Here is a 25165-nt window from a genome sequence, read left to right on the forward strand (position 1 = left end):
GGATTTCTGAGCATAACGCGCCAAACGAACGGAGGTATTTGGATATAAAAATATCTTTATGGAACAAAAGGAACATTTGTTGTCTAACTGGGAGTCTCGTGAGTGAAAACATCCGAAGATCATCAAAGGTAAACGATTAATTTGATTGCTTTTCTGATTTTCGTGACCAAGTTACCTGATGCTAAGTGTACTTAATGTTTTGTCGAGCGATCGATAAACTTACACAAACGCTTGTATTGCTTTCGTTGTAAAGCATAATTTCAAAATCTGAGATGACAGGTGGATTAACAAAAGGCTAAGCGTTGTTTTGCAATATTGCACTTGTGATTTCATGAATATTAATATTTTTTAGTAATATTATTTGACTGTGGCGCTATGCTATTCAGCGTTGCTGATGACAATTATCCCGATACCGGGATGGGTAGATCAGAGAAGTTAACCGATTTTTGTACTCTGATGTCCATGGGTAGGTGGAGGGAGTCTGGAAGGGCATCTAGGAATCTTTGGGTTGTCCGAGAATTTAGAGCACGACTTTTGATGATCCTTGGTTGGGGTCTGAGCAGATTATTTGTTGTGATTGCAAACGTAAGAAAATGGTGGTCCGATAGTCCAGGATTATGAGGAAAAACATTAAGATCCACAACATTTATTCCACTGAACAAAACTAGGTCCAGAGTATGACTGTGGCAGTGAGTAGGTCCGGAGACATGTTGGACAAAACCCACTTGAGTCGATGATTGCTACGAAAGCCTTTTGGACTGGGTCTGTTGACTTTTCCATGTGAATATTAAAGTCACCAAAAATGTGAATATTATTTGCCATGACTACAAGGTCCGATAGGAATTCAGGGAACTCAGTGAGGAACGCTGTATATGGCCCAGGAGGCCTGTAAACAGTATATATATGAGGAATCTAACATTAGGTAGCCTTATTTTGAGATGTGAGGTATCACAATCTCTTTCAATAATGGCAGGAATGGAAGAGGTCTTTATTCCAGTGAGATTGCTAAGGCGAACACCGCCATGTTGAGTTTTGCCCAACCTAGGTTGAGGCACAGACACGGTCTCAATGGGGATAGCTGAGCTGCCTACACTGGCTGTGCTAGTGGCAGACTCCACTAAGCTGGCAGGCTGGCTAACAGCCTGCTGCCTGGCCTGCACCCTATTTCATTGTGGAGATAGGGGAGTTAGAGCCCTGTCTATGTTCGTAGATAAGATGAGAGCACCCCTCCAGCTAGGATGGAGTCCGTCACTCCTCAGCAGGTCAGGCTTGGTCCTGTTTGTATGTGAGTGCCAGAAAGAGGGCCAATTATCTTCAAATTCTATCTTTTGGGAGGGGCAGAAAACAGTTTTCAACCAGCGATTGAGTTGTGAAACTCTGCTGTAGAGCTCATCACTCCCCCTAACTGGGAGGGGGCCAGAGACAATTACTCAATTACTCTATACTTTGCATGCAGTTCTCTCCCTCCCTCCCTCCCTCCCTCCCTCCCTCCCTCCCTCCCTCCCTCCATTCCTCTAACTTCTACCTCACTGGCTCCCTCTCAGCACCCCTCCCTCCCTCTAACCCCACCTCTGGCAGAACCAGGAAGTCCCTCCCCCTCCCACAAACTCTCTTCCGAAGAAATTAAACTGATCTGAGTCTCTGTGTCGTCTGTCTGTGTGAGAGTGAAAATCCATCCATATGGCTCAGCAGGGAGTTCAGCTGGACCAGGACCAGTTCTGTTGTTCTGTCTGTCTGGATCTACTGAAGGAACCAGTCACCATCCCCTGTGGACACAATTACTGTAGAAACTGTATTGAGGGCTGCTGGGATCAGGATGTTCTGAAAGGGGTCTATAGCTGTCCTCAGTGCAGAGAGACCTTCACTCCAAGGCCTAATCTGAGGAAAAATAACATGTTGGCTGAGATGATGGAGAAACTGAAGAAGACAGAACTCCAGGCTGCTCCCCCTCCTGCTCTGTGCTATGGTGGACCTGGAGATGTGGCGTGTGACGTCTGCACTGGGACCAGAAAGCGGAAAGCCCTCATGTCCTGTCTGCCGTGTCTGGCCTCTTACTGTGAGACTCACCTCCAATCTCACTATGAATCTCCTGCTTTGAAGAAGCACAAGCTGGTCAAAGCCACCGCACAACTACAGGAGAAGATCTGCTCTCATCATGACAAACTGCTGGAGGTTTACTGTCGTACCGATCAGCAGTGTATCTGTTATCTGTGTACAATGGATGAACATAAAGGCCATGATACAGTGTCAGCTGCAGCAGAGAGGACTGAGAAACAGGTAAGACTAGAACAACGTGTTGGTGACTGTCTGATAAACAAAGAATTAATGATAGAGTAGGAACTAAGGCTGTTTGAATATGAGATCATTCAAATTAAATGGATCCACGGCAGAACAAATATGAACACAAACCTTGAGTATATTGAGTTTGCTCCAATGTATGACCATTTTACAAAGTCAAACACTATTATCATTCTGAAGTCCAAAGTTCAGTCTCAACCCCTTGATACATGTATGCCAACCATAAAACTATAATCATTCACCTAGCAACGAATAAATATCATATTGTAAAGGGACCATCAATATTTTAGACCTTCCTCTCTATGGGCCCTATGTCACAATACTAAATATATATTTTAGGCCAGTTGAGAACAAGTTCTCATTTACAACTGCGACCAGGCCAAGATAAAGCAAAGCAGTGTGACAAAACCAACACAGAGTTACACATGGGATAAACAAACGTACAGTCAATAACACAATAGAAACATCTGTATACAGTGTGTGCAAATGAAGTAAGGAGGCAAAGGCAATAAATAGGCCAATAGTGGCAAAGTAATTAATATTTAGCAATTTACACTGGAGTGATATACGTGCAGATGAGGATGTGCAAGTATTTATACTGGTGTGCAAAAGAGCAGAAAAACCAAAATATGGGGATGAGGTAGGTAGTTGGTTGGATGGGCTATTTACAGATGGGCTGTGTACAGCTGCAGCGATCGATAAGCTGCTCTGACAGCTGACGCTTAAAGTTAGTGAGGGAGATATAAGTCTCCAACTTCAGTGATTTTTGCAATTCGTTCCAGTCACTGGTAGCAGAGAACTGGAAGGAATGGCGGCAAAAGTAGGTGTTGGCTTTGGGGATGACCAGTGAAATATACCTGCTGGAGCGCGTGCTACGGGTGGGTGTTGCTATGATGACCAGTGAGCTGAGATACCTAGCAAAGACTTATAGATGACCTGGAGCCAGTGGGTTTGGTGACGAATATGTAGCGAGGACCAGCCGAAGGGAGCATACAGGTCGCAGTAGTGGGTAGTATACGGGGCTTTTGTGACAAAACGGATGGCACTGTGATAGACAGCATCCAATTTGCTGAGTAGAGTGTTGGAGGCTGTTTTGTAAATGACATCGCCGAAGTCAAGGATTGGTAGGATAGTCAGTTTTACGAGGGTATGTTTGGCAGCATGAGTGAAGGAGGCTTTGTTGCAAAATAGGAAGCCAATTCTAGATTTAACTTTGGATTGGAGATGCTTAATGTGAGTCCTGAAGGAGAGTTTACAGTCTAGCCAGACACCTAGATATCTGTAGTTGTCCACATATTCTAAGTCAGAACCGTCCAGAGTAGTGATGCTGGTCGGGTGCGGGCAGCAATCAGTTGAAGAGCATGCATTTAGTTTAACTAGCATTTAAGAGCAGTTGGAGGCCACGGAAGGAGTGTTGTATGGCGTTGAAGCTCGTTTGGAGGTTTGTTAACCTCTCTTTGGCACGTGAGACGGTAGCGTCCCACCTCTTAAACAGCCAGTGAAATTGCTGGGCGCCAAATTCAAATACAGAAATAGTCATTATAAAAATTCAGAAAACAAAACATATTTTACATAGGTTTAAAGAGTAACTTCTTGTGAATCCAACCACGGTGTCAGATTTAAAAAATGCTTTACGGCGAAAGCATACATTACGATTATGAGAACATAGCCCACAAGACAAATCATTACAAACAGTAGCCAGCCAGATAGAACAGTTACACAATTTAGAAATAGAGATAAAATTAATCCCTTACCTTTGATGATATTCATATGGTTGCACTCAGCCGACATTCATTTACTCAATAAATGTTCCTCTTGTTCGATAAAGTCTCTTTATACCCAAAAACCTCAGTTTTGTTCGCGCGTTTTCTTCAGTTATCCACAGGCTCAAACGCAGTCAAAACAGGAAGACAAAAAAATCCAAATTGTATCCGAAAGTTCATAGAAACATGTTTATATTCAAACCTCAGGTTGTTTTTAGCCTAAATAATCTATACTATTTCAACCGGACAATAACGTCGTCAATATAAAATGTAAACAAGAAGAGCACTCTCTCGGTTGTGCGCAAGAAAAAGCTCAGTGAAACTTTAGGGTCCACTCATTCAGACTGCTCTTACTTCCTCATTTTTCAGAATACAAGACTGAAACACTTTCTAAAGACTGTTGACATCTAGTGGAAGGCATAGAAACTGCAAGTTGAGTCCTAAGTCAAGGGATACTGTAATGGCATTGAATAGAAAACTACAAACCAAAAAAATATATACTTCCTGAATGGATTTTTCTCAGGTTTTCGCCTGCCAAATCAGTTCTGTTAAACTCACAGACACTATTTTAAAAGTTTTGGAGACTTCTACCAGTTATATGCATATCATATCTTCTGGGCCCGAGAAACAGGCCATTTAATTTGGGCATGCATTTCATCCAAAATTCCGAATGCTGCCCCCTACCCTAGAAAAGTTAACACAGTGTCCAAAGAAGGGCCAGATGTATACAGAATTGTGTCATCTTCGTAGAGGTGGATCAAAGAATCACCCGCAGCAAGAGCGACATCATTGCTATATACAGAGAACATTTTCGGCCCGAGATTTGAACCCTGTGGCACACCCATAGAGACTGCCAGAGGTCCGGACAACAAGCCATCTGATTTGACACACTGAACTCTATCTGAGAAGTAGTTAGTGAACCAGGCAAGGCAGTCATTAGAGAAAAAAAGTCAGTTGAGTCTGCCGATAAGAATACGGTGATTGACAGAGTCAAAAGCCTTGGCCAGGTCGATGAAGATGGCTGCACAGTACTGTCTTTTATCGATAGAGATTATGATATCGTTTAGGACCTTGAGCGTGGCTGAGGTGCACCCGTGACCAGCTCAGAAACCAGATTGCAAAGCGGAGAAGGTACGGTGGTATTCGAAATGGTCGGTGATCTGTTTGTTCACTCGGCTTTTGAAGACTTTAGAAAGGCAGGGCAGGATGGATATAGGTCTATAACAGTTTGGGTCAAGAGTGTCTCCCCCTTTGAAGAGGGGGATGACCGCAGCAGCTTTCCAATCTTTAGGAATCTCAGATGATACAAAAGAGAGGTTGAACAGACTTGTAATAGGGGTTGCAACAATGGCGGCGGATAGTTTTAGGAAGAGACGGTCCAGATTGTCTAGCCCAGCTGATTTGTAGGGATCCAGATTTTGCAGCTCTTTCCGAAAATCAGCTGTCTGGATTTGGGTGAAGGAGATGCAGAGGGGGGGGGCTTGGCCCAGTTGCTGTGGGGGGTGCAGAGCTGCTGGCCTGGGTTGGGGTAGCCAGGTGGAAAGCATGGCCAGCCGTACCGAAATGCTTATTGAAATTCTCGATTATCATGGATTTATCAGTGGTTATAGTGTTTCCTAGTCTCAGTGCAGTGGGCAGCTGGGAGGAGGTACTTTTATTCTCCATGGACTTTGCAGTGTCCCAAAACTTTTTGGAATTAGTGCTGCAGGATGCAAATTTCTGTTTTTAAAAGCTAACCTTTGCTTTCCTAACTGACTGTGTGTATTGGTTCCTGACTTCCCTGAAAAGTTGCATATCGCGGGGACTATTCGAAGCTAGTGCACTACGCCACAGGGTGTTTTTGTTCTGGTCAAGGCCAGTCAAGTCTGGAGTGAACCAAGGGCTGTATCTGTTCTTAGTTAAAAAAAATTTGAAAGGGGCATGCATATTTAAGATGGTGAGGAAAGCACTTTTAAAGAACAACCAGGCATCCTCTACTGACGGGATGAGGTCAATATCCTTCCAGGATACCCGGGCCAGGTCGATTAGAAAGGCTTGCTCGCAGAAGTGTTTTAGGGAGTGCTGGACAGTGATGAGGGGTGGTGATTTGACCGCGGACCCATAACGGACGCAGGCAATGAGGCAGTGATCGTTGAGATCCTGGTTGAATACAGCAGAGGTGTATTTGGAGGGCAAGTTGGTCAGGATGATATCTATGAGGGTGCCCATGTTTACGGATTTGGGGTTGTACCTGGTAGGTTCCTTGATAATTTGTGTGAGATTGAGGGCATCTAGTTTAGAATGTAGGACGGCCTAGGTGTTTAGCATATCCTAATGTAGGTCACATAGCAGCACGAACTCTGAACATTGATGGGGGGCAATCAGTTCACATATGGTGTCCAGGGCACAGCTGGGAGCTGAGGGGGGTCTATAACAAGCGGCAACAGTGAGGGACTTATTTCTGGAGAGAGGGATCTTTAAAAGTAGAAGCTCGAACTGTTTGGGCATAGACGTGGATAGTATGACAGAACTCTGCAGGCTATCTCTACAGTAGATTGCAATTCCGCCCCCTTTAGCAGTTCTGTCTTGACGGAAAATGTTGTAATTGGGGATGGAAATTTCTGAATTTTTGGTGGCCTTCCTAAGCCAGGATTCAGACACGGCTAGGACATCAGGGTTGGCGGAGTGTGCTAAAGCAGTGAATAAAGCAAACTTAGGGAGGAGGCTTCTAATGTTATTAACATGCATGAACCCAAGGCTTTTACAGTTGCAGAAGTCTGCAAATCAGAGCACCTGGGGACACACAGGGCCTGGGTTAACCTCTACATCACCAGAGGAACAGAGGAGGAGTAGGATGAGGGTACGGCTAAAGGCTTTAAGAGCTGGTCGTCTTGGGAACAGAGAATAAAAGGAGCAGATTTCTGGGCGTGGTAGAATAGATTCAGGGCATAGTGTACAGACAAGGGTATGGTAGGGTGTGAGTACAGTGGGGGTAAACCTAGGCATTGAGTGACGATGAGAGAGGTTTCATCTCTGGAGGCGCCAGTTACGCTAGGTGCGGTCTCTGCATGTGTGGGGGGTGGGACAAGGAGCTATCTGAGGCATGTTGAGCAGGACTAGGGGCTCCACAGTAAAATATAACAATGAGAGCTGCCCTAAACAACAGTATACAAGGCATATTGACGTTAGAGAAAGGCATAAAGCAAACACAGGTGTTGATTGGGAGGGCTAAGAGAACAACGGGTGAGACAACAATGGGTAAACAGCTAGGACAACAATAATGGGTAAATGGTGATGAATGGGCAGAGAGGGTCTGTTAACTACACACAGGGCCTGAGTTCGAGGCTGGGGCCGACAGATAAACAAAATGAAGTACCATGTTAATAAACAGTCCAGCAGGCATCAGCTGTGTAGCCGAGCGATCATAGGGTCCAATGAGCAGCAAAGATGAAACAGGGATCCGTTCGGTAATCGATTACTACGCAAGGCTAGCAGGAGACACGGCGTTCAGGAAGCTAGCAGGCCGGGGATAGCAGATGGATCAACACCAACATCCACGACGCAGAGGCCGGTTGAGAGCACATCGGCCGAATTACGTCAGCAGACCAGCAGACCAGTCGTTATGGATTGGCGGGGCTCCGTGTCGACAAAGGTTCCAGGCCAATTGACAAGAGCGGTATTGTAGTTGGTGTACTTCGTTTACTAGCTGGGAAATGGGCTTAGCTTGAGGCTAGCTGGTGCATGCTTCTGGACAAGGGCGTTAGCCACAATAGCCACTCGGTAGCAACTAGCTAGCTGCGATGATCCGGTGTAGTGGTCCAGAGCTTGCAGGAACCCGGTGATGTAGTGGGAAAAAAAACATTCGATATGCTCAGGGCTGATTTCGTGCTGTGCAGACTGGCAGGTATTATCCAGGCTATCCGTGCTAAAGCGTCTGGAGTCCGAGCTAAAGGTAAAGGCCGCTAGCAGTGGCTAACAATGACTAAAAATATAGTAGCTAATTAGCTGGCTAGCTCCTGATGGAGGTTCCAGTTATAATGTCCAAAAAATAGCTATACTATTAATCTACCGGACAAATAAAGCTTGATAGCTCATTGAAGAGTGATTCTCCACAGAGGCAGCTGGGGATGAGTCAGCAGAAGGTCCAGCAGAGATTCCAGGAGAGAGAGAAGGAGCTGAAGGAGCTCAGACAGGCTGTGGAGTCTCTTAAGGTGAGTATTGTTGACCGGAGGAGACACACTATTGTACCTGTCTCCTCCGGTCAGAGAGAGAGAGAGAGAGGGGCCCCTCTTCAATCCCACTGACCCCACTGTTGGGAGCAGGCTGTCTGTACCCCTTTCAGAGAATAGACTGCTTCATGTAACTGACGGGATAAGAACCCAGGTCTACCACGGAAGAAAACCAACATTTTGATCATTACACCAAGAGAATATTTTCTATTGGGCCGACACTGATTTTGAAGTTGCAGGCGGGGCTACCTCATCACATAACTTTGAGTAACCATGACTGACTCATGTCCCCTATACATACCTCTCTCTCTCTCTCTTTCTCAATTATATTCAATTCAAATGGCTTTATTGGCAATGGAAACATATGTTTACATTGTCAAAGCAGGTGAAATAGATAATAAACAAAAGTGAAATAAACAATCAGAAATGAACAGTAAACATTACACTCACAAAAGTTTCAAAAGAATAGAGACATTTCAAATGTTATAATTCAAGTGCAAACAGAGTGAGTCCTGCGCCAGACCAAGTTCTGGAGGTGAAATGGAAATGAATGAGGGAGAGTTAAGTGAGGTAGAAGGTGTGGAGAAGAGTTCAGAGCCTGGCATCAATGGACATTATAAAGAAGAATCTAGTGCAGTAGAAGTTACATTTTTGGAGAAAGTAGATCCATACCTGGTGGCAGATCCATTAGTGGTTTCAGGGTGGGTGGGAAAGGAGTTGGGTGCAGTTGAATCAGTGAAGGTAACCTAGGTAACCTGTAGTGGACTTGTGATATTTGTTTGTGTTTCTTCTGACCAGAGGGAGTGGGCGCTCCGTGTCACGCAACTTGGGTCAAGATCTGTTTCTTGCTTTGCTCTCAGGAACAGGGCACCATTGAAAGGAGTGTTTTCTGGGGTAGCATTAAGTGTGGAGGTGGAGCAATTGAAGTTGCTGCCCACCGTTTGGTGCGACGCAGACCTGGTGGTGAGCGTGGTGAAACAGAGGAGTCACTCAGTCCTTTTGAGTTTTGAGTCTTTACCCGACAAAGTCATGTTAGGATATATCAGTTATCCTGTTAGAGTGTTTGTGTTGAATCCACTGAGCTGTTTCAGGTGCAATGTTTATGGTCAAGTTGCAGCAGTTTGTAGGAGGGGAAATTCCAAGATGTGGGAAGTGTGCAGGAGGTCATGGGATAGAGGATTGTGTAGTTTCAGTGGATAAAGTTGTGTGTCAACTGTAGGGGTGTCCATGTTGCTGGGGATCAGAAGTGTCTGGTGAGAGAGAGGCAGGTTGAGGTGGCTAGAGAGTAGTGCAGAAGGTGTCGTATGCTGATGCAGTGAAGAAAGTAGAGGAGGATGGGTCAAGGGTGAGGGATCCTGAGAGGATCCCTGTGAGTAGTAGATCTGTGCCAGCACAGAGGGATAGGCCAACGAGTGATATACAGTGCCTTCGGAAGGTATTCAGACCCCTTGACTTTTTCCACATTTTGTTACATTACAGCCTTTTTCTGAAATGGATTTTTTAAAAATCCTCAGAAATCTACACACAATATCCCATAATGACAAAGTCTAAACAGGTTATTATAAATGTTGCAAATTTTAAAAAAATATATAAAAAACAGAAATGCCTTATTTACATAAGTATTCAGACCCTTTACTATGAGACTCGAAATTGAAATCGGGTGCATCCTGTTTCCATTGATCATCATTGAGATGGTTCTACACTTGATTGAAGTCCACCTGTGGTAAATTCAATTGATTGGACATTTGGAAAGGCACACACCTGTCTATATAAGGTCCCACAGTTGACAGTGTATGTCAGAGCAAAAACCAAGCCATGAGGTCGAAGGAATTCTCCGTAGAGCTCCGAGACAGGATTGTGTCAAGGCACAGATCTGGGGAAGGGTACCAAAGAATTTCTGCAGCATTGAAGGTCCCCAAGAACATTCTTAATTGGAAGAAGTTTGAAAACACCAAGACTCTTCCTAGAGCTGGCCGCCTGCCCACTCAACTGAGCAATCGAGGAAGAAGGGCCATAGTCAGGGAGGTGACCAAGAACCCAATGGTCACCCGATGGTCACTTCCAGAAGGACAACAATCTCTGCAGCACTCAACCTATCAGGCCTTTATGGTAGAGCGGCCAGACGGAAGCCACTTCTCAGTAAAAGGCGCATGACAGCCCGCTTGGAGTTGTCAAAAGGCACCTTATGACTCTCAGACCATGAGAAACAATTCTCTGGTCTGATGAAATCAAGATTGAACTCTTTGGCCTAAATGCCAAGCGTCACGTCTGGATGAAACCTGGCACCATCCCTACAGTGAAGCATCATACAGTGGCGATGTTTTTCAGTGGCAGGGACTGGGAGATCGAGGCAAAGATGAACGGAGCAAAGTACAGAGAGATCCTTGATGAAAACCTGCTCCAGAGCGCTCAGGATCTCATACTGGGGCAATAGTTCACCTTCCAACAGGACAATGACCCTAAGCACTGTCATGACGTTGCCTGATTGGGTACAGCAAGCCCCATCCCCCTCTCCCTGCCTCTCCCTGCCCCCTACAACTATGCTGCTGTGGTCAGAGAGAGGTCGTAAATTCCTGAGTAGAAGACCCTGGGTACACTTTCATAGAGAACAAAGGGATTTCTTCCACCTCACAGAACTTGAGGTACGAACAAATTTCATGTTCGTAAAAAAAAAGTATAAAACAAGAAAGAATAACAAGTATAAAACAAGTATAAAACAAGAAAGTATAAAACATCGGTGAAGAATCCAGCTTCGAACTGGTCCGTTTGTTACAACTTGGGGAAACTCATGGGAGACTGTGTGGCTACATTACCATACCGCTGTTTATTTAATAGCCTCAGATATGAGGTTTACATCTAATTGTTGTATAAGATGAATGAGTGAGTATGATACTGTTTGTATAATTGTGTAATATGATTTTGGACTGTTTAATGAAGAAAAATAAAATTCCCTTTTGATTTGAACTAAATCAGAGGACCGCCCCTGAGCCCAGTTAGGGTCAGACATCTTGGGATTGCCCTTTTCTGCCATTCCGAATAAAACCCAACTTTGAGAAATTATCACCAGACCGAGCTTACCTCAATTACGAGATGGCTAAAGGGTGCAGACCATTGCTGAATCATTTAACCTGTTTGGGCTGCAGGGGGAGTATTGAGTAGCCAGATAAAAGGTGCCCATTTCAAACGGCCTCGTACTCAATTCTTGCTCGTACAATATGCATATTATTATTACTATTGGATAGAAAACACTCTCTAGTTTCTAAAACCGTTTGAATTATATCTGTGAGTCAAACAGAACTCATTTGGCACAAACTTCCTGACCAGGAAGTGGAAAGTCTGAAATCGAGGCTCTGTTCTACTTCCTGCCTATAAATGGGCATGATACGTATTAGTATACGTATTAGTATACATGCACTTCATGGACCTTCCCCTGGGTGTCAAGAGGCGGTGAGAGAAGAAATTGAGTGTTGACTACTATCTCCGGCTTCGATTTTTTTTGATACATGGGACCATATCATCCTAAAGTATGTTTTTTCAATATAGTTTAATCAGATTATTGAAATTTTTTCGGGAGTTTTACCGTGTTCCGTCGTCTGACTGTGTTACGTCTGAGAGATTTGTGCCACTTGGCTACTTTCAATGCTAATTGAAGAGGGATATTTGCCATTCTGAATCCAAACAACGACTCATCTGGACAGAGGACACCCTTTTCAACATTCTGATGAAAGATCAGCCAAAGTAAGACCCATTTTATGATGTTATTTCATATATCTGTCGTGCATGTGAACGTGCCGTGGGCGCCCAAGTGTTTCTCTCTATTGTGGCTACGCTAATATAGCGATACATTTTGTTTTCGCTGTAAAACATTTAATAAATCGGAAATATTGTTTGGAATCACAAGTTGCCTATCTTTCAATTGCTGCAAACTATATATTTTTCGGAAATGTTTTATGATGAGTAATTAGCTATTTGACGTTGGTGTCTGTAAATATTATGGCTGCTTTCGGTGCATTTCTGATTATAGCTGAAATGTAAAATATGATTTATACCTGAAATATGCACATTTTTCGAAAAAAAATATGCTATACAATGTTATCAGACTGTCATCTGATGAATTTGTTTCTTGGTTAGTGGCTATTTATAGCTTTATTTGGTCGAATTTGTGATAGCACCTGATGGAGTAAGAAACTGATGGAGTTAGAAAAGTGGTGTCATTTGCTAACGTGGTTAGCTAATAGATTTACATATTTTGTCTTCCCTGTAAAACATTTTAAAAATCGGACATGTTGGCTTGATTCACAAGAAGTGTATCTTTCATCTGGTGTCTTGGACTTGTTAATGTGTGAAAGTTAAATATTTAAAAAAAATAGCTTTTGAATTTCGCGCCCTGCACTTTGAGCTGGATGTTGTCATAATTGTACCGGTGTCGGGCTTGCAGCCCAAACAGGTTATTCTGGATATGGTTATACTGGATATGGTTATACTGGATATGGTTATTCTGGATATGGTTATACTGGATATGGTTATACTGGATACGGTTATACTGGATATGGTTATACTGGATATGGTTATTCTGGATATGGTTATTCTGGATACGGTTATTCTGGATATGGTTATTCTGGATATGGTTATACTGGATATGGTTATTCTGGATATGGTTATACTGGATATGGTTATTCTGGATATGGTTATTCTGGATATGGTTATACTGGATATGGTTATACTGGATATGGTTATACTGGATACGGTTATACTGGATATGGTTATACTGGATACGGTTATACTGGATATGGTCACTAGTGTAACCATGAGGAGAGGCCTCATTTAACACAGGCTTAGAAACTATTTTAGTAATAATGTTATGTTACTAAATACCTTTATTGTACTAAATGATTGTTTTGTTAATCAAAACCTATGTAAGCATGTAGCTTTTAAGAAATGTTTTATTATATTTATTATTGCAAGGCAGAACACTTGGTATTTATATTTTAAATGTGTTTTGAACTGGGTGACCTAGAAACCTCAATGTGAATGTCCAGCAATTGGCGTGGGGCAGGTTTGAGACTGATCTCTGGAATTAATAAGAAAAATACACTTTATTTCTCAGCTGCCTCACCAATGTCTTTACGTGAATTATTAACTTTTAATTGCTAAATATTTCCAATAGATGGCAGCATAAGACCACAAAGCATCAGTTATGGGCTACAAGTAGCAATATGATTGACATAAAATAGCATGCAACCAAAGACTCTATGTCCCATGATTTTTTTAAATGGTCACTCATTACTTTACAGTTAGCTATATATCTCGTATTAGTCCTGTGTTGCTTATGGGAGAGTAAAACAATATTAACTATAGCAGGTATTGAACCCCGGTCTAATAATCCCTAGTCAGATGTGCTAACCTCAACCCTAGTAAACATGCATTATGACATCATGTTAATATGTCATAATGGGAGTAAACAGCCTCGGAATAGAACAGACGATGCATCTTCCAGCCCGACAATAAATGACATCATACAACCCTCACGGTTAGTAAATTTACCTCAACATGCCCCTCTCTTGTGGGAGAAGGCAGAGTGCTCGCTGCCGCTGACGGAACAAGCTTTTGGCGGGGCTTGTTGAGTCGGCTGCTTGTACTTGACCTAAACTCATCTTACCTGTCTTATGCTGCCATCTATTGGAATTATTTAGCAACTGCAGTTGTACTGAATAAAGTGTATTATTATAAATCAAGTGTACTACTAAAGTAGTAATAACTCAGAATTGCATAATGCAAAATGTTCTAGTTAATTTTATCACTAACAACCATAAAATAACCATTTATAGCATAATGAAACGGACATGAACCAAAAACAACATACATTTAATTAATTATATATAAACAAATATATATATTTAGATGTGGTGACATTATCTGCCAATGTAATACTCCCTTAACATATAAACACAGACACCGGACACAGACACTGAAAATTAGCTTTTTTAATATAAATCTGGTTGCTCTCAAAAGAGCCTTTGCTTTTGCTGAGCAGTTAGTTTTCAGGAGTGTGCTCCCTTGCCTGCCTTCAGAGGAGTCTGTCTGTGAATAATGATAAGTTAATAAGTTATTGCCACGCTTTCACAGAGGCTTATTTTACATTTACATGTGAGTCATTTAGCAGATGCTCTTATCCAGAGTGACTAGGGTTAAGTGCCTAAATCTGTCAAGGGTACATCGACAAATTTTTCACCTAGTCTGTTTGGGGATTCGAACCAGCCACCTTTCGGTTACTGCCCAACGCTTTTAAGCACTAGATTACAAACCACAAAATGTTAAACACAAAAACGCAAATGGTAGTACATAAATGGTAAGCTGGTTAAATAAAAGACTGCTGTTATAACTTTCAGACTGCCGTTGTTTTGGGGAAATAGGGACATGTCTGTCTATTTCTCCAATTATCTCTAATAGATGTATTTATTTTAATGCTTTGAAGTTCTGCACCATTTTAATCAGCATAACCCCTTATTGCTAATGATGTAAGTTTGGGCTGTGTGCAATGCTGTTACCAATTGCTCGTAGTTAAAAGTTTAAAAATGAAATACTCCTGAAACTCTGAGGTCGTCCAATTGTTTCCTAAAGGGGAAATATAGGTATGTCGGTTTATTTCACTAAATATCTCGCAATGTGTATATTTAGATTTTTTTCAAGTCAGACATTTTAATCAGGATATTCTCATTTTTGTTATGATGTAAGGCTGGTATGGTCAAGGTGGGGGGACGGCTCAGTTGGCCAGTCTGGGTAGGGAGAGGCATTCACAAGGGATGCCCTCTGTCGGGGCAGCTATGCAGGAGGCTACAGGGAGTGTGGGAGCCAGGCACAGGGTTGGGGACAGACATAGCAGTGTCAGCATATGCTGATGACGTCTGTATTTGATAGGGATGAGCTTGCCCCAGGTAAACTGGGGCAAGAGTGAGGCTCTGTTATCTGGAGCATGGAGGGACAGGGCACCTCCGCAGATTCCAGGTGGGTTGCAGTGGGGCTGTGAGTGACTCAAGATGCTTGGTGTGTCTCTGGGCTCGGAGGGGTGGTTAGGAAGAACTGGGAAGGAGTGTCACAAGTGGTGGTGTCTAGGCTGACAAAGTGGAAGTGGCTCCTCTCCCAAGTGTCACACAGAGGGAGGGTGCTGATCATCAACAACTTGGCAGCATCCTCCCTATGGCAGAAACTGGCCATTCTCAACCCTCCCGGTAGTCTGCTTGTGGACCTGCAGAGTAAGTTAGTGAATTATTTTCTGGTCGGGGTGGGGGAGAGTTGACACAGCAGGCGGGACTGATGTCTCTTAGGCTGCTGGAGAGAGTCATGGGGGTTGGTCCAGGAGGCTCTGCCTGACCCAGTGAGGAGGGGGCTGGAGCAGCCTGAGGAGGGGCCACCACCGTTTCCACCACTGCAAGTGACAGCAGAGACTGGGGACTGGCAGGAGATTCCGGAGCACTAACTTACTTTTAACACTCTGAGCCTGGGGGAGTTTTCAGAGGTGGGGGGTAAGGTGCTAAGGAGTCAAGGTTAGACACATCAGGAGCTTAGCGGGAGTGAAGGGGCATCAGTGGCAGGAGGTTGTGGGGGCTGAGAGCATGGCAGGGTATAGGTGGAGGGTGCTCTATAAGCTCCCAGTGCTGGAAAGGTCAGGGGTCATCCAGTGGAGGGTATTACATGGAGCCCTGGACTCCAATAGCTGGTTGGCTCGGGATGACCTGGGAGTTGGGGAGGGGTGTCCGTTTTCTGCAATGACAGACTGTTCATCATGTTTTGTCTGTGTTGCCAGGGTAATGCCATTACTGTTGACGCCTTAGGGTTGAGTTTGAGTTTTACAAAATGATCAACAGTGTGGAGATGTTTCAGGAGGTATGGGGGCTCAGGGGGGCTGTCTGTACGGCTGGAGAGGAGGGGTTGGATGTACGGTTGGAATGTGGTGCTGGATGGTGTATTGTACTGTGGTGTTGGGTACTGTATAATGTGGTTGTGTGGAGGTTGTGGTGGCACGCAATGTGTTTTTAGGAGGAGGGGGGTGCTATGAGGATAGCTCATTAAAGTAAGACAAGTCAGTCTCTCGCTCTCCCCCCCCTCTCTCTCTCTCCCTCTCTCTTTCTCTCTCTTACCAGCGCTCTGCACAGGCAGCAGTGGAGGACAGTGATCAGATCTTTACTGAGCTGATCTGCTCCATTGAGAGAAGGAGCTCTGAGGTGAAGGAGCTGATCAGAGCCCAAGAGAAGGCTCAAGTGAGTCAAGCTGAAGGACTCCTGGAGCAACTGAAGCAGGAGATAGCTGAGCTGAGGAAGAGAAGCACTGAGCTGGAGCAGCTCTCACACACAGAGGATCACATCCATTTCCTCCAGGTAACTAAACTGTCTTGATACATGTGATATGAAATTAAAACTCTCAATCATTTGGTTCTGTTCTGTTACAAGAATTTTGTTCTCAGTTGTTCATAATACCCAATTTAATTAATTACTTAGCCTGAAAACCAGAATTTGTAAGAAACTGGTTGAAATGAATCAGGCGGAGGCCCAGCTACAATTATCAGGAATGTTTATTTAGAGAGCTTATCATTTCCGGTACATTGGTCTATATAACTCACATTTCGTCATAAACTTCCCTCCTCCTCTCAGATACAATGGCAACATAGTTCGCAAGTCTTCTTCTCATATATTTGTCTGCCACCTGTTATACAATCTACTACAAGCCCAAGGTTTCTCCCCTCCCTGGGTGGGGAGACTTCCATCCATCCCTGTTATCATTTTCACAGTGGTCACAAGTTGTCTGCCACAGTTCCTTGCCTACTAACAGTCCCTCTTTCTTATGGACAAAAATTCTTCATCAGACAGGATATAATTCTGTTAGTTATAATTCTACGTTAAATGTATACATCATTTAGTCATTATTCATAAAATTCCCATAACATGTTCTCTCTTTGTCTCTCTCTCTCTCTCTTTCTCTCTCTCCAGAGTTATCAGTCTCTCTCCAGTATAAGTGTATCTTCAGACTTACCCAGCATCGTTGGCCGTCCTCTTCAGTACTTTGGAGATGTGAGTAAGACTGTGTCTGAACTGAGAGAGAAACTAGAAGACTTCCTTAAAGGAGAATGGACCAAGATCTCCACTACAGGTGTGTTCAAAATAATAAGAACATCAACTTTAGACCATTGAAAGTTCCCTACTAGTCATATACATGTGGAATATGGTATGATGATAACATTCCCTCTCTCTGTCAATGTATTTGTGTGTCTGTAGTGAATTTAGTGAATGTTGTACTGCCTCCAGAGCCCAAGACCAGAGAACAGTTGTTACAATGTGAGTCTCTTTATTGTGAAGTAACTAACAGTCTCGTTTTACTGACACTCCTAACAATCCATCTAGAAATATATAGCAATAGTAGATCTAATCAAAGACTGGGTATCTATCTGACTCCTCATATTTCTCTGATTTGATCTCTGCTGTGCTCTAATCAAAGACAGGGTAGATACAGTATCTGACTTAACTTATTGTTCTAACTCCCCTCATTGGTCTCTGGTCTGCTCTTCTCACAGATTCCTGTCAGCTCACACTGGACCCAAACACAGCAAACACAGACCTCTCTCTGTCTGAAGGGAGCAGAAAGGTGACCTATACAGACCAAGTCCAACCATATCCTGACCATTCAGACAGATTCACTAACTACTACCAGGTTCTGTGCAGAGAGGGTCTGTCTGGACGCTGTTACTGGGAGGTGGAGTGGAGTGGGGAGTGTTTTGATATAGCAGTCTCATATAAAGACATCAGCAGAACAGAGAGAGATAGTGGATTTGGACTCAATGACAAGTCCTGGAGTTTAGAGTGCTCTAGTGATGGTTATTGTTTCATACACAATAATGTTGAGACTAAAGTATCAGGCCCTCAGTCCTCCAAAGTAGGAGTGTACCTGGATCACAAGGCAGGTACTCTGTCCTTCTACAGGGTCTCTGACACAATGACCCTCCTCCACAGAGTCCAGACCACATTCACTCAGCCTCTCTATCCTTGTTTTTATCTATTTTTTGGTACTGCTGAGCTGGTTAAACTGTAGTAGGGTCCACATAGATACTAGTCATGCTGGTGTAGTCTATAGCTGAGCTGGTTAAACTGTAGTAGGGTCCACATAGATACTAGTCATGCTGATGTAGTCTATAGCTGAGCTGGTTAAACTGTAGTAGGGCCCACATAGATACTAGTCATGCTGGTGTAGTCTATAGCTGAGCTGGTTAAACTGTAGTAGGGTCCACATAGATACTAGTCATGCTGGTGTAGTCTATAGCTGAGTTGGTTAAACTGTAGTAGGGTCCACATAGATACTAGTCATGCTGGTGTAGTCTATATCTGAGCTGGTTAAACTGTAGTAGGGTCCACATAGATACTAGTCATGCTGGTGTAGTCTATAGCTGAGTTGGTTAAACTGTAGTAGGGTCCGCATAGATACTAGTCATGCTGGTGTAGTCTATAGCTGAGCTGGTTAAACTGTAGTAGGGTCCACATAGATACTAGTCATGCTGGTGTAGTCTATAGCTGAGCTGGTTAAACTGTAGTAGAGGCCACATAGATACTAGTCATGCTGGTGTAGTCTATAGCTGAGCTGGTTAAACTGTAGTAGGGTCCACATAGATACTAGTCATGCTGGTGTAGTCTATAGCTGAGTTGGTTAAACTGTAGTAGGGTCCACATAGATACTAGTCATGCTGGTGTAGTCTATAGCTGAGCTGGTTAAACTGTAGTAGGGTCCACATAGATACTAGTCATGCTGGTGTAGTCTATAGCTGAGTTGGTTAAACTGTAGTAGGGTCCACATAGATACGAGTCATGCTGGTGTAGTCTATAGCTGAGCTGGTTAAACTGTAGTAGAGTCCACATAGATACTAGTCATGCTGGTGTAGTCTATAGCTGAGCTGGTTAAACTGTAGTAGGGTCCACATAGATACTAGTCATGCTGGTGTAGTCTACAGCTGAGCTGGTTAAACTGTAGTAGGGTCCACATAGATACTAGTCATGCTGGTGTAGTCTATAGCTGAGTTGGTTAAACTGTAGTAGGGTCCACATAGATACTAGTCATGCTGGTGTAGTCTATAGCTGAGCTGGTTAAACTGTAGCAGGGTCCACATAGATACTAGTCATGCTGGTGTAGTCTATAGCTGAGCTGGTTAAACTGTAGTAGGGTCCACATAGATACTAGTCATGCTGGTGTAGTCTATAGCTGAGTTGGTTAAACTGTAGTAGGGTCCACATAGATACTAGTCATGCAGGTGTAGTCTATAGCTGAGTTGGTTAAACTGTAGTAGGGTCCACATAGATACTAGTCATGCAGGTGTAGTCTATAGCTGAGTTGGTTAAACTGTAGTAGGGTCCACATAGATACTAGTCATGCAGGTGTAGTCTATAGCTGAGTTGGTTAAACTGTAGTAGGGTCCACATAGATACTAGTCATGCTGGTGTAGTCTATAGCTGTGCTGGTTAAACTGTAGTAGGGTTCACATAGATACTAGTCATGCTGGTGTAGTCTATAGCTGAGCTGGTTAAACTAGTAGGGTCCACATAGATACTAGTCATGCTGGTGTAGTCTATAGCTGAGCTGGTTAAACTAGTAAGGTCCACATAGATACTAGTCATGCTGGTGTAGTCTCTATCTGAGCTGGTTAAACTAGTAGGCTGCACATAGATACTAGTCATGCTGGTGTAGTCTATAGCTGAGCTGGTTAAACTGTAGTAGGGTCCACATAGATACTAGTCATGCTGGTGTAGTCTATAGCTGAGTTGGTTAAACTGTAGTAGGGTCCACATAGATACTAGTCATGCTGGTGGAGTCTATAGCTGAGCTGGATAAACTAGTAGGGTCCACATAGATACTAGTCATGCTGGTGTAGTCTATAGCTGAGCTGGTTAAACTAGTAAGGTCCACATAGATACTAGTCATGCTGGTGTAGTCTATAGCTGAGTTGGTTAAACTGTAGTAGGGTCCACATAGATACTAGTCATGCTGGTGTAGTCTATAGCTGAGCTGGTTAAACTGTAGTAGGGTTCACATAGATACTAGTCATGCTGGTGTAGTCTATAGCTGAGCTGGTTAAACTGTAGTAGGGTCCACATAGATACTAGTCATGCTGGTGTAGTATATAGCTGAGCTGTTTAAACTGTAGTAGGGTCCACATAGATACTAGTCATGCTGGTGTAGTCTATAGCTGAGCTGGTTAAACTAGTAGGGTCCACATAGATACTAGTCATGCTGGTGTAGTCTATAGCTGAGCTGGTTAAACTAGTAAGGTCCACATAGATACTAGTCATGCTGGTGTAGTCTCTATCTGAGCTGGTTAAACTAGTAGGGTGCACATAGATTCTAGTCATGCTGGTGTAGTCTATAGCTAAGCTGGTTAAACTGTAGTAGGGTCCACATAGATACTAGTCTTGCTGGTGTAGTCTATAGCTGAGCTGGTTAAACTGTAGTAGGGTCCACATAGATACTAGTCATGCTGGTGTAGTCTATAGCTGAGTTGGTTAAACTGTAGTAGGGTCCACATAGATACTAGTCATGCTGGTGTAGTCTATAGCTGAGCTGGTTAAACTGTAGTAGGGTCCACATAGATTCTAGTCATGCTGGTGTAGTCTATAGCTGAGCTGGTTAAACTGTAGTAGGGTCCACATAGATACTAGTCATGCTGGTGTAGTATATAGCTGAGCTGTTTAAACTGTAGTAGGGTCCACATTGATACTAGTCATGCTGGTGTAGTCTATAGCTGAGCTGGTTAAACTAGTAGGGTCCACATAGATACTAGTCATGCTGGTGTAGTCTATAGCTGAGCTGGTTAAACTAGTAAGGTCCACATAGATACTAGTCATGCTGGTGTAGTCTCTATCTGAGCTGGTTAAACTGTAGTAGGGTCCACATAGATACTAGTCATGCTGGTGTAGTCTATAGCTGAGCTGGTTAAACTGTAGTAGGGTCCACATAGATACTAGTCTTGCTGGTGTAGTCTATAGCTGAGCTGGTTAAACTGTAGTAGGGTCCACATAGATACTAGTCATGCTGGTGTAGTCTATAGCTGAGTTGGTTAAACTGTAGTAGGGTCCACATAGATACTAGTCATGCTGGTGTAGTCTATAGCTGAGCTGGTTAAACTGTAGTAGGGTTCACATAGATACTAGTCATGCTGGTGTAGTCTATAGCTGAGCTGGTTAAACTGTAGTAGGGTCCACATAGATTCTAGTCATGCTGGTGTAGTCTATAGCTGAGCTGGTTAAACTGTAGTAGGGTCCACATAGATACTAGTCATGCTGGTGTAGTCTATAGCTGTGTTGGTTAAACTGTAGTAGGGTTCACATAGATACTAGTCATGCTGGTGTAGTCTATAGCTGAGCTGGTTAAACTGTAGTAGGGTCCACATAGATTCTAGTCATGCTGGTGTAGTCTATAGCTGAGCTGGTTAAACTGTAGTAGGGTCCACATAGATACTAGTCATGCTGGTGTAGTATATAGCTGAGCTGTTTAAACTGTAGTAGGGTCCACATAGATACTAGTCATGCTGGTGTAGTCTATAGCTGAGCTGGTTAAACTAGTAAGGTCCACATAGATACTAGTCATGCTGGTGTAGTCTCTATCTGAGCTGGTTAAACTAGTAGGGTGCACATAGATACTAGTCATGCTGGTGTAGTCTATAGCTGAGCTGGTTAAACTGTAGTAGGGTCCACATAGATACTAGTCTTGCTGGTGTAGTCTATAGCTGAGCTGGTTAAACTGTAGTAGGGTCCACATAGATACTAGTCATGCTGGTGTAGTCTATAGCTGAGTTGGTTAAACTGTAGTAGGGTCCACATAGATACTAGTCATGCTGGTGTAGTCTATAGCTGAGCTGGTTAAACTGTAGTAGGGTTCACATAGATACTAGTCATGCTGGTGTAGTCTATAGCTGAGCTGGTTAAACTGTAGTAGGGTCCACATAGATTCTAGTCATGCTGGTGTAGTCTATAGCTGAGCTGGTTAAACTGTAGTAGGGTCCACATAGATACTAGTCATGCTGGTGTAGTCTATAGCTGAGTTGGTTAAACTGTAGTAGGGTCCACATAGATACTAGTCATGCTGGTGGAGTCTATAGCTGAGCTGGATAAACTAGTAGGGTCCACATAGATACTAGTCATGCTGGTGTAGTCTATAGCTGAGCTGGTTAAACTAGTAAGGTCCACATAGATACTAGTCATGCTGCTGTAGTCTATAGCTGAGTTGGTTAAACTGTAGTAGGGTCCACATAGATACTAGTCATGCTGGTGTAGTCTATAGCTGAGCTGGTTAAACTGTAGTAGGGTTCACATAGATACTAGTCATGCTGGTGTAGTCTATAGCTGAGCTGGTTAAACTGTAGTAGGGTCCACATAGATTCTAGTCATGCTGGTGTAGTCTATAGCTGAGCTGGTTAAACTGTAGTAGGGTCCACATAGATACTAGTCATGCTGGTGTAGTATATAGCTGAGCTGTTTAAACTGTAGTAGGGTCCACATAGATACTAGTCATGCTGGTGTAGTCTATAGCTGAGCTGGTTAAACTAGTAGGGTCCACATAGATACTAGTCATGCTGGTGTAGTCTATAGCTGAGCTGGTTAAACTAGTAAGGTCCACATAGATACTAGTCATGCTGGTGTAGTCTCTATCTGAGCTGGTTAAACTAGTAGGGTGCACATAGATTCTAGTCATGCTGGTGTAGTCTATAGCTGAGCTGGTTAAACTGTAGTAGGGTCCACATAGATACTAGTCTTGCTGGTGTAGTCTATAGCTGAGCTGGTTAAACTGTAGTAGGGTCCACATAGATACTAGTCATGCTGGTGTAGTCTATAGCTGAGTTGGTTAAACTGTAGTAGGGTCCACATAGATACTAGTCATGCTGGTGTAGTCTATAGCTGAGCTGGTTAAACTGTAGTAGGGTTCACATAGATACTAGTCATGCTGGTGTAGTCTATAGCTGAGCTGGTTAAACTGTAGTAGGGTCCACATAGATTCTAGTCATGCTGGTGTAGTCTATAGCTGAGCTGGTTAAACTGTAGTAGGGTCCACATAGATACTAGTCATGCTGGTGTAGTATATAGCTGAGCTGTTTAAACTGTAGTAGGGTCCACATAGATACTAGTCATGCTGGTGTAGTCTATAGCTGAGCTGGTTAAACTAGTAGGGTCCACATAGATACTAGTCATGCTGGTGTAGTCTATAGCTGAGCTGGTTAAACTGTAGTAGGGTCCACATAGATACTAGTCATGCTGGTGTAGTCTATAGCTGAGCTGGTTAAACTGTAGTAGAGGCCACATAGATACTAGTCATGCTGGTGTAGTCTATAGCTGAGCTGGTTAAACTGTAGTAGGGTCCACATAGATACTAGTCATGCTGGTGTAGTCTATAGCTGAGTTGGTTAAACTGTAGTAGGGTCCACATAGATACTAGTCATGCTGGTGTAGTCTATAGCTGAGCTGGTTAAACTGTAGTAGGGTCCACATAGATACTAGTCATGCTGGTGTAGTCTATAGCTGAGTTGGTTAAACTGTAGTAGGGTCCACATAGATACGAGTAATGCTGGTGTAGTCTATAGCTGAGCTGGTTAAACTGTAGTAGGGTCCACATAGATACTAGTCATGCTGGTGTAGTCTACAGCTGAGCTGGTTAAACTGTAGTAGGGTCCACATAGATACTAGTCATGCTGGTGTAGTCTATAGCTGAGTTGGTTAAACTGTAGTAGGGTCCACATAGATACTAGTCATGCTGGTGTAGTCTATAGCTGAGCTGGTTAAACTGTAGCAGGGTCCACATAGATACTAGTCATGCTGGTGTAGTCTATAGCTGAGTTGGTTAAACTGTAGTAGGGTCCACATAGATACTAGTCATGCTGGTGTAGTCTATAGCTGAGTTGGTTAAACTGTAGTAGGGTCCACATAGATACTAGTCATGCAGGTGTAGTCTATAGCTGAGTTGGTTAAACTGTAGTAGGGTCCACATAGATACTAGTCATGCAGGTGTAGTCTATAGCTGAGTTGGTTAAACTGTAGTAGGGTCCACATAGATACTAGTCATGCAGGTGTAGTCTATAGCTGAGCTGGTTAAACTAGTAAGGTCCACATAGATACTAGTCATGCTGGTGTAGTCTCTATCTGAGCTGGTTAAACTAGTAGGCTGCACATAGATACTAGTCATGCTGGTGTAGTCTATAGCTGAGCTGGTTAAACTGTAGTAGGGTCCACATAGATACTAGTCATGCTGGTGTAGTCTATAGCTGAGTTGGTTAAACTGTAGTAGGGTCCACATAGATACTAGTCATGCTGGTGGAGTCTATAGCTGAGCTGGATAAACTAGTAGGGTCCACATAGATACTAGTCATGCTGGTGTAGTCTATAGCTGAGCTGGTTAAACTAGTAAGGTCCACATAGATACTAGTCATGCTGGTGTAGTCTATAGCTGAGTTGGTTAAACTGTAGTAGGGTCCACATAGATACTAGTCATGCTGGTGTAGTCTATAGCTGAGCTGGTTAAACTGTAGTAGGGTTCACATAGATACTAGTCATGCTGGTGTAGTCTATAGCTGAGCTGGTTAAACTGTAGTAGGGTCCACATAGATTCTAGTCATGCTGGTGTAGTCTATAGCTGAGCTGGTTAAACTGTAGTAGGGTCCACATAGATACTAGTCATGCTGGTGTAGTATATAGCTGAGCTGTTTAAACTGTAGTAGGGTCCACATAGATACTAGTCATGCTGGTGTAGTCTATAGCTGAGCTGGTTAAACTAGTAGGGTCCACATAGATACTAGTCATGCTGGTGTAGTCTATAGCTGAGCTGGTTAAACTAGTAAGGTCCACATAGATACTAGTCATGCTGGTGTAGTCTATAGCT

At 43.3% G+C, this 25165-nt stretch overlaps 1 protein-coding gene across 1 annotated transcript in view; it reads left to right on the forward strand.

The window, feature by feature from the left end:
• The first annotated feature begins 1680 nt into the window (after positions 1-1680).
• The window catches only part of LOC120052291 (E3 ubiquitin/ISG15 ligase TRIM25-like), a 65997-nt gene continuing 42512 nt past the window's right edge, over positions 1681-25165 (forward strand). The window contains exons 1-5 of the mRNA XM_038999121.1: positions 1681-2277; positions 8156-8251; positions 16411-16644; positions 17254-17413; positions 17539-17598. Of these exons, the coding sequence (XP_038855049.1) occupies positions 1681-2277; positions 8156-8251; positions 16411-16644; positions 17254-17413; positions 17539-17598 (1147 nt within the window). The remainder of the gene's footprint in view (positions 2278-8155; positions 8252-16410; positions 16645-17253; positions 17414-17538; positions 17599-25165) is intronic.

The sequence above is a fragment of the Salvelinus namaycush genome, chromosome 8 (genome assembly GCF_016432855.1).
Source record: "Salvelinus namaycush isolate Seneca chromosome 8, SaNama_1.0, whole genome shotgun sequence".
NCBI lineage: Eukaryota > Metazoa > Chordata > Actinopteri > Salmoniformes > Salmonidae > Salvelinus > Salvelinus namaycush.